The 15,623-nt window shown below is 43.7% G+C and overlaps 1 protein-coding gene across 3 annotated transcripts in view; it reads right to left on the bottom strand.

Moving 5' to 3' along the window:
- Positions 1–530: 530 nt before the first annotated feature.
- The window catches only part of TC2N (tandem C2 domains, nuclear), a 141,270-nt gene continuing 126,177 nt past the window's right edge, over positions 531–15,623 (bottom strand). For all 3 annotated transcript variants that reach the window (XM_077466755.1, XM_077466754.1, XM_077466756.1), the window contains 2 exons: positions 13,610–13,806; positions 531–896 (listed from right to left, as the gene is read on the bottom strand). In XM_077466755.1, coding sequence (XP_077322881.1) covers positions 783–896; positions 13,610–13,806 — 311 coding nt within the window. In that variant the 3' untranslated portion in view covers positions 531–782. The remainder of the gene's footprint in view (positions 897–13,609; positions 13,807–15,623) is intronic.

The raw sequence follows: 15,623 nt of genomic DNA, 5'->3' as shown, positions 1-15,623 counted from the left end.
TGCAGAAAATCTAATGGTGTGTATGAGGCTTGTATTGCCTCCTCGCCGCCTGTTTTAACCCCCCTAAATGCCAGACTCCTGCTCCGCAACGTTGTGCATTGCGGCAGTGCTGCCCCCATTCACTTGAATGCATCATGTTTTGGCGGGCAGTAGCGTTCACTGAACTTGACTGGGATTATGATTCCTGCCGCAAAGCACTGCAGCCACGGCACGTGTACGCTCGCGCCCAGTGTTTTTTTCAGCTAAAGGGGAGCAGTTAAAGAGTTAAGGGGGAGCAAAAAAAGCAGCACAGTCACATTGTCTCCCCCCCCCCCCCAACCACTAATTGAACGAACTCTAAAGGTTTTTGATTTTCTAGGCTGTGTCTGCTCACACTCAACAAATATATATATATATATATATATATATATATATATATATATATATATATATAATATATGTGTAATCATTTTGTAGGGAGTTTTTTTTTTGTACGTCAATGAACTGAAGAAAAAAAAAAAAGTGAAATGAATAATTGACACCAAATTGGGCCATTTACAAAACATCTTGTTGTAAATTGAGGTAATCCACAACCTTGACTCCGCTGTCTTGTCATAAATCCATAGAAACAGGCGATTTGTATGTGTCCCAGACCGAGGTGATGAATGCAAAAAATGTCTTCTGGCACAGCGGGGTCCACCTTGGAGCTCCTATATCCAGTTCTGATGCCAGGCCTGGGCCTTATTTGTAGTCCCTGGAAGGGGCAGGCAATCCATTACAAAAGTCATGACTTGTCCCATTCCCTAAGTGGAGAGGTTGAGTTTATGCCATATAGTGACCACCTTTTCTGGGTGGCTGATTGTGTCTGTCCATTGGTTGGCTGCTTCACTGCTGTTACTGTCACTGCTGATCCACACCTGAGGATGAGAAGAATTGGTTATATCAGTTCCTCCAATATAAGCTACCGATGTCATTGGTAAAATATCAATGTTCTTTAGAGATCCAATTGTAAAGAAATGAATACACAAAGCAACCATACTGTACAGGATTACCAAAGCCATGATCATTTATGAAAAGTTCTAGTTGTGCAAACCGCCTGCTTTTTTTTTTTTTTTTTTTTATCTTTTAAACCTGCAAAGCAAAGTTCTAGGATGAGTTGCATGCTAGCACGTTATGTTAAACTTGCCTTAAAACAAAGCCCACTAGCAGCGCGTTGTCACCACTGACAGGGCTTCCTTCCGGGTTTGCAGACTGAACGCTCCAGATGATGTCTACTGTAACGAAACGCGTAGGACGGGGCTACAGTACGTCTTAACGTCACTTCCATTTGAGGCCGTAGACAGTTTTTTTCCTAGTCAATTGTGTCAGCAATACATGTCTGATGATGTTTGATTGAATGCGAGTATATCTCAACACCCTTTTTATTAAAATAAATGGTTTTTAAGCGGTAATACGCTATGAGCACCCTTCTCTTCTTTAAATACTAAAACTTGGAGGAACACCAAAACCACAAATGAGGACCGATCTCCCAGAGTGCTACACAGTGGCAAATACTGTGGCTGCATAGCACCCCAGGCGGGGTAAGAAGTATCTGGTGAGTGCATTCTGTGTAAGAGCATGAATTAGTCACCTGCACTGCAAGCCCTTTACTGAGAGGAGAAGATATTACAGAAGATATCACAGCATCTTATATAATCAATCACATTGAGTAAATATACCAAGCCACCAGCAATTTACAAGTCACAATTCTCAGGCACGTTAAGTTATTCAATTCACATAAAAAAAAATATTTTTCAGCACTTGTCACTTTATACTTACATTCAATAACTTTTTAGCATAGAGGAATAGCGCCACACCTACACTTTTCTTTTCACTTATCTCTGTACTTCACCAAGGTGTTAGTATATTGTAGGGGCTGCAGTTCCCTCTTCTCAACTGCTCTGTACTTTTCCATTGCGCGGAATCGCACCCAATTTTCTATTCAATGTTATGTACGTGCCGTTGCTAGAGTTGGACTGTGCCGTTACTGGCGGCTTCCGCGCACAATGTGCGGCAGTGACGTCATCACGGCTCCGGCCAATCACAGCATCGGAGCCCGCGATACCCTGAAGTAACTCTGGGAGTGATGTAGCCAGAGTGGTGAGCGAGGATCGCTGCAGGGGCTTCGATCTAAGGTAAGTAGTACATAATGAGCTAGTATGCAATGTATACTAGCTCATTATGCCTTTTGTCTTGCAGATTTAAATTTTTTGGGGGTTTACAACCACTTGCCTACTCTTCCTGATCAGGCCAATTTCCAGCTTTCAGCACGGTCAGTTTGAATGACAATTGCACCGTCCTACTACACTGTACACATGTGACATTTAATTTTTATCATTTTTTTAAGACAGAGCTTTCTTTTGGTGGTATTTAATCACCACTGTAGTTCTGCTTTTTTGCTAAACAATTGAAAAAAGACTGAAAATTCTGAAAAAACAAAAAACCACCTCTTTCTTCGTTTTCAGAATTTTTTTTGCAAAGAAGTCATTTTTTCCTAGGACAAATCCTCTACCTCTAAAATTTCCTCTCCCAGTACACATCTTATGCCCCCCCCACAAATCTTTCCTTCTAGCACAAAGCCCCCTAAATCACAACTATTAGTAGTACCCCCCCCCCATTCTCAAATTTCCCCACCTAGAACAATACTTACACCCCCCCCACCCCCACCCACGATACCACAGTACCGAGGGCATCCACCCCTCCTGTCCCACCCCCCCCATCCTGGCCCTCCTTGCATGCAGGGACTAGAGTTGTGTACCCAACACCATGTACAGCAATAGAAGCACACAGCTCTGAAGCCTACAATGGCAAGGCACTCCCCTGCTCCCCTCCTTACCCCATGCCTTCTCTAATATAACAGACTAGCTGGACCTGGAGACTGCACTATCCATTGCTAACTTTCTTTTTAAAGACCAGAAGTTTAGGGAAGCAGCACTGAGATAACAGGAGCCAGTAACATTACAACATTGAAAGCTGTAAACTGGGTTAAGAATTTTAACAAATCATTTACCATGCATAATGTGTTAAACGAAAAGAAAAGATTTGAGGGTTTAATACTACTTTACTTAAAGAATATATATAGGTTTCTGATTATAATTGGAAGGAATATAAAGTAACCCTGTGTTCACTTAAAAATCTGTAAATGTGCTTCAGTAATGATAACCTTAGTATAATCAAAGAAAGTAGTGGTGCGCTGTACTGGGGCAGGTTAAGCCTGCCCCACAAGACAGTATATAAAAAAATGGAGAAGATTGGACTGTGAGTGTCGTAACCTTATGTAATTATTAAGATAAATAAATACAGAATCGAGAAAGTTTGGCAGAAACTGCGATCAGCTGCTAAAAAGGGTATAAAGCCTATATGCGTATAGGTCTAACACACAGTCTATTAAAAATAGTTGTTCCTATCTATAATTAAACAATTGTGACATTCATCTGACTAAAGGTGCGTAAATCCACTTATAGAATAAATAAAGCAATGCAACAGAAATAAAATAATATAAATATAAATCAAAAAATCCTTCAGTAGTGCAAAATGTAGCGATTTAGCTGCAAAAATCGCATAAAGTGCCCGTGCTTAGATGCGATAGAAGTACGTGATTTTCACAGATATATTCTAGCATTAGAATCAAAATCTCAAGTGTCCATTACACCGTGCAAAGTGTGGCCATTCGTTCCAAGAAATCGCATAAAGTGCTAATGCTTGAATGGCATGGTGCAAGTAATCGTGGGGAAAATGCAATAAATGGTGATACTGGTGATGGTGGCGATTATTTCTCGTGATCCTGTGTAGTCTGATTATGGGTGTCCCCTTAGGCTCGGTTCACACAGGGGGCGATGCGAGGCGACACGACTTGCCGCACCGCGACCTGCCGCGACCTCAGCGGCGACTTGCAAATGACTTCTGTATAGAAGTCAATGCAAGTCGCCCCGAGGTCGCCCAAAAGTAGTACAGGAACCTTTTTTCTAAGTCGGAGCGACTCGAGTCGCTCCTCTTAGAACGGTTCCGTAGTACAGAACGGGGGCGACTTGTCAGGTCGCGGCACGGCAAGTCGTGTCGCCTCGCGTCGCCCCCTGTGTGAACGGAGCTTAACTTTACTGCTGTAAGGTAACAGTATGTGACAAGTGTGTCTTTGGGATCCTTGATGGTCTTTCCCTTTTTAAGGTCCCGCTGTGGTGTCCCCAAATCCTGGCGTTTTCTGTCCTGCCTAGTTGCGCTGTGTGGCCCCTTTTTAAATGGTAGCTCTGAGATGTTCAGCAATGGGGGTCCCTCAGCGGATGGCGTATATGTAGGATCAAAAGGGTATAGAGGAAGGATGCCCCATAGTGTAGTAAATTTGATCATAAAATTTTATTCAAGTTTAAAAAAGACAGAATACTCGCAAACATATATTCAAAGTGAATGATGTACAAACGAGCAGCGAGCTCGGTGTGCGTCACTTATGTTATCCTGGTATGTGTTTGCATAGCTTATACTGTATATATTTTGCTCCAGCAGCCCTAAAGGACTATGGGGGAGATTTACTAAACCTGAAGAGTGCAAAATCTGGTGCAGTTCTGCATGGTAGCCAATACACTTCCAGGTTTTATTGTCAAAGCTTAATTGCACAAGCTGAAGTTAGAAGCGGATTGGCAACCATGTACATCTCCACCAGATTCTGAGTCCCCCAGTTTTAGTAAATACCCCCCCAGTGATCCCATATTTATAGCAATTTCAGGAACAAAAAAGTCAATTCAGGGTAAAGCCTCCCACCACCAGCATGTTATAGTCACCCATACGTGCGCCTATGCCATCTCCCTGCTCTGTCGGAGCCCTTGCTGTATTGATTTACTAGAGCAGGACTTTCTGAGTATGGGAGAATTCTGTAACCCCCATGTGACATTGCTTGGGCATGGACAACTAACAGCTGGCAATGAGGGCTTACTCGGCGTATACAGTATATCAGAAAAAAGGTGGCAAGGGAGTGCAGATGGGTAAGTATACTTTGCTGAATGGGTGGTCTATTAGGAAGCACCATCACTTTGCCCTGATTGAGCAGGTAACTGTTTCTTTTAAGTGCTGCACCTTACTGTACCTCTGGTAGGGCAGACTTGTGGATCAGGTGGGATTGGAGACTAAGCAAAGCAACTCCTATCGCAGATATCTCATATTATCTCCTTGCAATTCCTAAGTGTCTGATCAAATAAAATACATACAATATCCTATGCAAATCTGACATGTTTCAGGAATGGAGGTTTTAAGTGTCACTAAACCCACACCAATAAATTGTGTATTCAATGCTGGTCATACTTAGTCACTATTGATCCTGCTGATCTCTATCTCCCCCTTCTGTCCATGTCCCCAATTCAGCTAGCAATTTTGCAGCTGTGGTGGCAACTCTGCACATGCTCAGATTTTAGTGAGTTTCTATGCTGAGCATTTCCTCCCTATCACGCCTGTGTAGCCCATGTGACTATAGTCACACATGTGGGCGTATACACAATTTTAAATGACAGCCCATTCCCTCCCTCCTCCACCCCCACAAACCAACTAAACACAGTTGGGCGGCACAGTGGTGTAGTGGTTAGCACTCTCGCCTAGCAGTAAAAAGGGTCGCTGGTTGGAATCCCAACCACGACACTACCTGCCTGGAGTTTGCATGTTCTCCCTGTGCCTGCGTGGGTTTCCTCTGGGTAATCTGGTTTCCTCCCACACTCCAAAGACATGTAGGTAGGTTAATTGGCTTCTGTCCAAAATTGGCCCTAGTATATGAATAGGGACCTTGGATTTTGGGCTCCTTGAGGGTAGGGACCAATGTGAGTGTGCAATGTACAGGGATAGGGACAATTGTAGACACTCACTCAGGTTGAACTGGATGGACTGGTGTCTTTATTCAACCTAACTATGTAACTATGTAACAATAGGAGAGGGATATTACAAGTAGATTAATGGAGGCTTCACCTCCCTCTTATTCTAAGACACAGGCTTGAGGGGCGTGACTGGCAGAAATCTTCCCACACTGTTATTTCCACAAAATGATAAAGATTTGATTTCAAATGTATATATGTTGCCAATTTAAAACCATGTATTTTTACTTTGTATTCCAAAGGCGGCTTTTTTTTTTTTTTTTTTTTTTTTTTTTTAAACATGTGACCAGCAGCAGAGGACTAGAAGCTCCTCCTGCTTATGTTTCCATGCAGACAGGCTGGGAGAGAGTTAGGTCATGTGACAGCTGGATATCGATTAGGAAAGAGGAACTTAAAGGTTTTTTTTGTGTCTTTTTTATTAAAAGAATTACAGTGCCATCACCCATATACAGAAAATAGACAGGACAAAGTAAATTAAACTGTGTGTGTTTTAGTATCACTTTAAAGGGAGGTTTCTAAGCAGTGTACTGGAGTAAGGAGCAGAGGGAGAATCTCCATCTAGTGATTGCCATTGTAATATGGGGAGCCCAGAATCACCAGCAAGCCACTTGTAAAAGTAAACAGTCTTTACTGTTCCTTCAAAATCAGGCAAACAAAATTCTTTTCTTCAGCAAAGTAAACACAAACGGTCAATTCTGGTATACTGAAAATACAACAGCTCGCCGCCAGTATAACAGTCCCTCCACAGGGTTTAGGGACAGGAAAGGCCACAAGAGCTCAGCAAACATGTTAGTTGCAAGGCAGTCAAAACACTTTTTCTCATACAGTTGTGTACTACTCCACTCCTCCTCAGAGGGGTGCTGGCTACTTCTTGTTCATTTTCAGGCCTCCACCTGCAGGCGGGTTAACCCTTCCAGGACCAAAGTTCCTGTAATCAGGTCTGGAGGATTTTTCCCATCCAAACTCTCTCTCTGAGTCTCCAAATCCAGATCCCATATAAGCCGTGGTGGCCCCGTCCATAAGGGGCGCAGGGGCACCGTCTCCCTAATCCATGCGCCCGGCCCCTAATCTACATGCAGAGCGCCCAACGCATGCATTTCAATTTTTTTTTTTTTTTTTAGCACAGGATTAGGCTTCAAAATAGGGTGGGCTCAGGGTAAGAAGGGGAATCGCAGCCTTCGTGTCCGTCTCCTGCGCGGGGGGGGGGGGGGGGGGGGGGTTGGTTGGTTGACGTTTGCTGCCCACCCAAAATATTGAGCACCAGCCACCACTGCATATAAGGTTTTAACAATCTTGGTCAAATCGAAGTCAGTTTTACCCCTTTCCAACCACAAATCCACACGATGCATAGGTGAGAATACCTGAGTACTCCCAGGACTGCACTCAAATCACCCCCCTTCAAGAGACCATAACCCAACCAGTGGGAACATATTTCTCCCATCCAGGATCTAGCCCCTACATCCTAAACGGCATTTAGAGCCTAATATGCAGGCTACAGTGGAGGGGATACAGGAGGCTGCAGAATCTGAATGACAGTGTCGCCTTCGTGCTATTTAGTATGGTTGGGGGAGTATAAATAGTGTAAAAAAATATGTTCATGCAACAGTCCCCATATCTAGTAAAGCAATTTTGCTGTTTTTGGCTGTAACTTCTGCTTGGAGAGAGTTGTTTGCCAAGATGAGCTCACATGTGCTATTCTCTACAAGTTATAGTATATGATTAATACACAGCAGGATGTAGGTGTAATTCCTGAATGATGGGCTCATAAAGGGGTTCTCCGCAGATGTTTCCACCACAGGCGCACCTGCATGTCTCCCTCCATCCTGTTCCAATGAACTTTCCCTGAGTTCTGCAGAGAATCTGGCTGCCTCTCAAGACGAGGGGAGAGAACGTGAGCACACCAGCCTTGTCTGCTGTATTGAATTCGTTACACAGAGGACCCAGTGTTTGGGATGCTGAAAAGCAGCTCTGTTACTAAGCCCAGAGTACAAAACACAAGATTACCCCTCTCATATTGTCTTCTCCTCGTCTCTGTATTCCAAATTACAAACTGTCCTTCACTGGATCCAGTCCCAGAAACTCAAATTACGCCAGTATGTGAATTCCCAGGAGCAGACGTATATCAGAAATTTGCCCTGAGTGAGCCCATCTAGAGAGGATTTTTTTTGTGGAGGCTAACAGCTGGTACAAGTTTTGGACCAACACAAAACAAAAAGCTTTGCACATCGAGGTGTTCTGAAGTGGGGCAGATTCTACTAGTTTGATGGGCTATCTTCCTGCAAATTTTGAAGTATGCCCCTGGAAAATGTTGGCTTGTTATCTTCTATAAAGAAAAAAATATATATTCAGGCTGCAAAACCATTTGGTGTGGTGCTTTGTTTAGCTACACATTCAGGCCTTAATTGTCCCTTGTCTAGCCCACAAACAAAATGAGAAAATATCAATAAATTCCTCCCATCCACAGGGTGAAAAGGGCTATAAAGGTAGTACAGGTATATATAACACAGGGTTATCACTGATGAAGGTTGTGGGGCTCAAGGATGTCTATTCAGAGGGAAGAAATGTTATATTATTTTTTTTCCCAGGATTGGCAACTCCTGGATTAGATTTCGGAAGTGCAGAGTCTTTGAAGAGTTTTGGGAGGGATGAAGCCTCTAACCCTGCGTCCACATCACACCTCTATCAAGAAATAAATATTGTCATGGTGTCAGTATATCACACCGGGTTATCACTGATGCAGGTTGAGGGGTTCTAGGGTGTCTATTCAAAGTGAAGAAAACTCATTTTGCAGTTTAATCCTGGATTGGATTTCTAGAGTCCGGGGGCTTTGAAGAGTCTTGGGCAGGATGAATCGTCTGTCAGGGCTGGGTTCGGCCCTTCCTTCTCCGAGCTGGCCGCTCAGCTGTTGGCTAATTGCCAGCTCCTGTCTCTCCACAGTTACTCAGCTGTTGATGATATCCTGCTTGTCAGTCCTGCCTACTTATGCCGTCCAGTCCAGAGGATCTCTGCCTTCGCCTTGGTCAAAATCACAAGAAACCTCTCCTGCGAACCTGTTCAAGACTTGCTTTGCTGATGTCCCTTCTGGCTCCAGATCCTGCTTGCTGTTCCACTACATTGATCCCTGACTTCTGGCTTGGCTCACTATCCGTTTCGATTGCTGAAATTGGCTATGTTTTGAATACGTTTTGTTCTTTTTACTTTTATAATTAAACAAGTGTGATTTAACTGTACTTCTGTCTCAGCCTGATTTCATGGCCTCTGACACTAACACTGTCCTCATCACACATTTATTAAGAAATAAATATTTTCAGACTTCAAAATCATTGGTGTGGTGCTCTGTTTAGCTAACCATTCAACATGTAATTTTCTCTTGTCCAGCTCACAAGTGAAATGGGAGAATATCAATAGCTAAATCCATGGTGTGAAAGGGCTTTGTCTCTTGTCGTGGTATCAGTAAGCGTATATGTCACACAGGGTTATCACTGACGCAGGCTGAGCTGCTCCAGAATATCTGTTTAGAGTAAAGAAAACTGGTTTTGCAGTTTGATCCAGGATTGGCAATTCCTGGATTGGGTTTCTGGAGTCCAGAGACTTGGAAGAGTCCTGGGAGGAATAAAGCCTCTAAACCTCTTCCTGGCGACGAGCAGCCAGATGGTGCGGGTGTGCACTGCCTTTTTTTTAGGCAAGGCGTTGTGGTTCAGGGCTCCTTCCTCTGGAGACAAACTACTGCTGATGGAGCCTCCTGCGTGATGAGACTGAGAGTGCCTACCCTGGCCTTAATAAGAGGTGGCCATGTCCAGAACCAGGCTGTGGTCTGAAAGTGATACCAAGAGATCGTGTGTAACCCTTTAAGAGCCTGTGCAGTTCAAGGAGGGCAGAGTTGCAATAGCCAGGAGGCTGAAAATGTATGTTCTGTTGTGGTGATGCTGAAAGCCCCTGTGAGTCTTGTGAGGTTATTTTTATTTTTTAAATTTTAATTAAGTGGGCCCAAATGCACTGAACGTGTATTTCTCTGGCTGGACTGGAGTTGCTGAAAACCAATACCTTTTGAGTAAAACACCCAGGGCCGTTTTTAAGGCAGGGCAAAAGGGGCAGCTGCCCTGGGCCCTGTCATTATTGTGGGGCCCAAAGTAGCTGCCTCATACTTGCCAACTATCCTGGTTTAAATAACCTCGTCCCTTGAGGTTTTAGTCCTGTGCTGTGTCCTGATATCTCAGTGTGAAGTGCTGCTACAAATGCTGCCCAGCTCTGCCCTATTGTTGTGTACAGATGACTCACCTGCAGACCCTGTGTTTACATGTAAATTACCGGCATTCATATGTAAATAGCGGTGGCATTCATATGTAACTAGCGGAGGCGGCGGCGGCATTGATATGTATATCATGCCCCCCGAGGTCATATTCACAGTAATCTCTAACAACCAATCAACAAGCAGAAATCATGTGCTGTAACCTCTAGCAACAAATCAGTGAGCTGTAACCTCTAGCAACCAGTCAGTTAGCGGTAATGATACACTGTAACCTCTAGCAACCAGTCAGTGAGCGGTAATTATACACTGTAACCTCTAGAAACCAGTCAGTGAGCGGTAATGATGCACTGTAACCTCTGGCAACCAATTGCAATAGCTGCCTGATCTGATTCAATAAACTGATTTTGAGTCTAGCTGCTGATTATTGTATGTCTCAGAGCAGGTGGAGAGCAAAACTGCATGGGGGGGCCCAAGAAAAGTTTTGCCCAGGGTCCAATCAATATTAAAGACGGCCCTGGAAACACCCAGAATGGGCACTGGCAGCTCAACTTCCAGCTATTGTATTCTCACAGCCGTGGCAGCCCTCATGCCAGATGCAATTACTATTCGGCCAGGTGGAGATGAAGACTGAGCCAAGCACCACTCATCAAAGATGCTTCGTATTGCCACCTTGCAGTTACCAAGTGCTTGATCAAAAAAAAAACATATGGAATATTGCATGTAAATCTGACCTGTTTCAGGTATGGTGGGGGGGGGGGGGTTTAAAGGGAGGATTCTTAGTATACTGGAGTGAGGAGCAGAGGAAGAACCTCAATCTGGTGATATGTAATGTAATATGGGGGGCCCAGAATCTCCAGCCACTTAAGCAGTCTCTCTTGTTCAAATTCAAAACCAAGCAAGCAAAACCTCTTTCTTCAGCAAAGTAAACACAAACAGTCCATAATTCTGGTATACTGAAAATAATACAACCGCTATATATACTAGTCCCACCAATATACTAGTCCCACTGAAGGGTATGAGGTTCCCACTATGCCACAGAAGCCCTCAAACCAGATGCAGTTGGCGTTCGGCCAATCAATTGCAGGTTGCTCAATTGATTTTAAATATTGACTTTTGTGGTGGTGCTAGCAAGGCCTAACACTGCTCCAAGATCAGTTGATTTGATTCAAATATTGGATAAAATTCAAACTGTCTATGGGGACCTTCATTCCTACACTTATTGGTGTAGAGAGAATCTATTTTGCCATGAAAGGGCAGATTAAAGGTGACTTTTTCTAACCTTATTGGTGCCACATTTTGATATTCCTCTCAATAAGGTCCATTATAAAAGATCAGAGAAAAAAAAACAACCTAAGAAATACATTAACAAAAAAATAGTGAAAGACATAATCCAAACCAGCAGAAGCCAGCTTGGTGAATGTTTTTTCAAATCTGCCATCAATTTGGGCTTTCAATTTTGAATTGTGCAGACTTTTTTGGACCCTTTGAACCCAAATGTCTGCAGATTTGAAAACAAGTTGCCACATTATCTATGTATACGTTGTTGCTCACACACAAAGTCACATATATTCAGTATCCTTCACATCCCTTACAATGCTTCAGTTTCCCCCATGTGGTATCTTGTTTCATGTCATTGTCACCAGTGTAAACTAATCCTGACTGTTACACCGACCATTTAACCTTAAGGTGTATTTAAGTAGCACAATGGATGAATGGGTTACATTTAAGAGAGTGAAAGCTGCATCTGCCCCTCCTGTAATTTATACAAGTGACATTTCCTTCTCCTGGAAAATCTTTTTTCTTTTTAAGGAGAAGAGTAAAACAATCGTCCTGGTTTGATAGCTGAACGCTTTGTGCATACCCCATGAAAGAAAGTTTTGTTGCTAGAGAGGAGAGAGAGGAAATCTGTGACTTTACTTTTTCTACTAAATGCAAAGTAAATAACCTCCTTGCCAGAATTTGACCCGCATGGGTTATTTTTTGCTTGTAGGGTTACTCTACTAAAATCAATGGCCATTGCCTGTGATTAATCACTGCCAATTAAAACGCAAACAGTTGTATGTGGTATCAAATGATTTCACAAAAAAGTTGGCGCATTGTGCTACTATTGGTGATTAAACAGTTCAGGTTAACTGGACGGGCAATTGCTATTTCCTTAATAGACACTTCCAGCAATATTCTCCAAGTTTAGGACATTCTGTTATTCTGCCATGTATCTCTTTTTTTTTTTTTTCTTTTTTTTTTATTCCCTTTTTTGTGTATTTTTCTTTTTTGTAGGGGTCTCTCCATTAGTTTCTTTCTTTCTTTTTCATTTTCTTTCTTTCTCTTTTTCGCGTTTTTTTCTTTCTTTTTCATTTTCTTTCTCTCTCGCTCTTTCTCGCTTTCTCTTGCTCTTTCTCGCTTTCTCTCGCTCTTTCTCGCTTTCTCTTGCTCTTTCTCGCTTTCTCTGGCTCTTTCTCAGTTTCCCCCCTCTCTCTCGCTTTTCCCCCCTCTTTCTCGCTTGCTCTCGCTCCCTTTCTACCGATCTCTCTCTCTCGTTCTCTCTATAGCTGTTTCTCGCTTGCTCCTTCTCACTCTCTCTTTCTCGCTTTCTCTCGCTCTCTTTCTCGCTTTCTCTCGCTCTTTCTCGCTTTCTCTCGCTCTCTTTCTCGCACTCTTTCTCTCTCCCCCCCTCTTTCTTGCTTTCTCTCTCTTTCTCGCGTTCTCTTTCGCTTTCTCTTTCCTTCTCGCTTTCTCTCTCGCTTTCTCTCTCGCTTTCTCTTTCCCTTGCTCTTTCCTTCTCGCTTTCTCTCGCTCGCTCTCTTGCTCTTTCTCTCTCTATCGCTCTTTCACGCTCTCTCTCTCGCTCACGCTCTTTCTCACTTTCTTGCTCGCTCTTGCTCTGTTTCTTGCTCTCTCTCGCTCTTTATTTTCTTTTATGATGCTGCACACTTATAATTAAAAACATATTCAACCTAAAGACTTCAGCTCTTGTACCTGTACACCCCCTATAGAGCAGAACCATTTTTACATTTCTGCTGCTATTAAAATAGAATTCTAGTTTCACTCTGTATATACCTACCTATTTTCAGCCTGCTCCGGTCTGGTCATATGATCCCCCGTGTCAGCCAGCGGCGACTGCAGGGGAGAGCAGAAGGCACTCAACAAGGGCTGGAAATACCTGGTTAGGGTGACGTCACCCATAGGCTCCCATGCCACAGCCATTGTTGGTGCTCCCTTCTCTCCCCTGCAGCCACTGCTGGCTGACACGGGGGAAGCCAGATCACACGACCAGACCTCTGGACACAGGCATTTTGCTAATTGCGGAAACCACGCTGGAGTTCTCGCAAATAATTGCAGGCAGGATGCATTCCCAAGTTTCAATGTACCCTTCGTGATTTCTCTGGTCAGCTGAACAAGATGAACAATCCTCTAGAGACTTCGTCCAGCTTTATCTACAGGACAGATAACAATTCCAATTCTCCCTGAAATGCAATGTTGATAAATTGCCTATTACCTGACCAATGAAATGTTTCCTTCTGACGGAACTCCGGCTGTACAGTTTGATAAGAAAGTTAATTCCTTCTTTCTGCGTCAATGGGAACAGCATGGTCTCCCCCCAGTTCACCTGTCCATTCGACTGCTTTAACGATCGCGTTTTCTTCTTGTACAGGAGCCCCTCTATACTGAACATTTCAGCCTTGACGTAGAAACCTGAAGGAACAGCGGGCAAAACAGTGGAAGTTACCATCGTGTGTGCGTGGGAGGGCTCCTCTTTCTGCTAAAACTTTTATCTTGGGCTAAAATTCCCTGTGCCTTGTGTCATTAGTGTTAGTGTAGTGGCAAAAACTACGTCCCCATTTAAGATGACTCAAGATCTAACTCTAATGAAAATAAATTCTAGTTTCCAGTAGTAGTAGCAGTAAAGCCAAGTTCACATTTGTTCTTTCTCTGAAAAGTGATCCACGGTGGATAACAGCCACGTGTGTTGAACAGCAATTTTCACTGGATTTATGCAGCATGGCATCTTTGACTTGAATGGACAGGTTTGACATTCAGTGACGCCTGTCAACACAGAACTGACCCTACAATGAAGCCCACGTTGGCAAAACTTTTCAGAAGGGGAGTGGCCTTGTGGCACACATGCAGGCTGAAGCTGATCTTAATTCTCATGGTATGGTGGCTGGTTGGGAAAGCAGCGTCTACTTCATTTGATGTGTGTATTGCTCTGGATGGGCATTTTCGTAGCCTTCACCCCTCTTCCTGTGGATCTTGGGAATGTACTTCCCGGCTTGGAGTGACATTCAAAGTCTAGTCTAAGGTCGCAAGCAGTAAGGCTAAGTTCACACTTGTTCTTTCTCTGAAAAGTGATCCACAGTGGATCACTGCTTGTGTCAAACAGCAATTTTCAATGGACTTATGCAGCATGGCAACTTTGACTTGAATGGGCAAGTCTGACAGGCAGTGCTGCCTGTCAATGCAGAATTCCCCATTAAATATGCTGTATCACATAGCGCTGCAGCTATGGCATGTGACTAGCCCCCTCTGGCTGTATGGTTTGGTTGGGGTGCAGCTCAACTACCGTATTTATCGGCGTATAACACACACTTTTTCCCCCTTAAAATCAGGGGAAAATTGCGGGTGCGTGTTATACGCCAATCCTCCACTATTTGAGCCTCTGGGTGGCTTTCAGCCGCCTTCGGCCCTTCTCGGCGGCTTTCGGCCGCCTTCGGGCCCTTCTCGGCAGACAAAAGCAACCGAGAGCAGCCAAAAGCCGCCGAGAAGGGCCGAAGGCGGGCGAGAACTACCGAGTGCCGCCGGGATACACAGGATATCTCGGTGGCACCATTTTTAAAAATAAAACCAGAAAATAAAACTGATAAGGCTGAAAATGACACTGATAAAAGGACAATGATGGACAAGTCTGCAATGATAAAGCTGCATATGACACTGACAAGGGTGCAATGAAGGACAAGGCTGCAAATGACACTGATAAGGCTGCATTGATGGGCATTTAAATGTAAGTTTTTTTTTTTTTCCTTAAACTTCCCTCCTAAAAGTTTTTTTTTCCTTTAAAATTCCCTCCTAAACTTGGGGTGCGTGTTATACGCCGATAAATATGATAACTGTTTTTACCAGCCCCCCAGATGCCTGTGTGAAAGGGGTCTAAATTAATTTTAAAACAAGCTGTCACTGACCTCTCTAGTTTCAGGTCGTGTGGAGCAATTCATCCGGAGCTCAAGTCTGAACCCTCTGCTCCCCCCTTCTTTTCCTGTATGCCTGCTCTTTGTTTATATTGAATATTAAAAGCCAGGCTAGCCTGGGAAAGGGAAGTAGGGTGGGCTAAACTGCTGAAAATGTTTCTAGTGTAAATTTAAGTATAAATTGTGCCAGCAGCTATAAAGATCAGTGAGTGCTCATTTAAAGAGGAGGGTCGGTTATACGAAAAAAAAAAAAAAGTCAGCAGCTGCAAACACTGCAGCTGCTGACTTAATCAACACACTCACCTGTCCAGGGCGCCCGCGATGTCG

Source organism: Lithobates pipiens, unplaced genomic scaffold (assembly GCF_037356315.1).
Source record: "Lithobates pipiens isolate NorthernLeopardFrog02 unplaced genomic scaffold, aLitPip1_a1.2 Scaffold_37, whole genome shotgun sequence".
Lineage (NCBI taxonomy): Eukaryota > Metazoa > Chordata > Amphibia > Anura > Ranidae > Lithobates > Lithobates pipiens.
The sequence above is the reverse complement of the archived record's forward strand: the minus strand, read 5'-3'. Positions and strand labels throughout refer to the sequence as shown.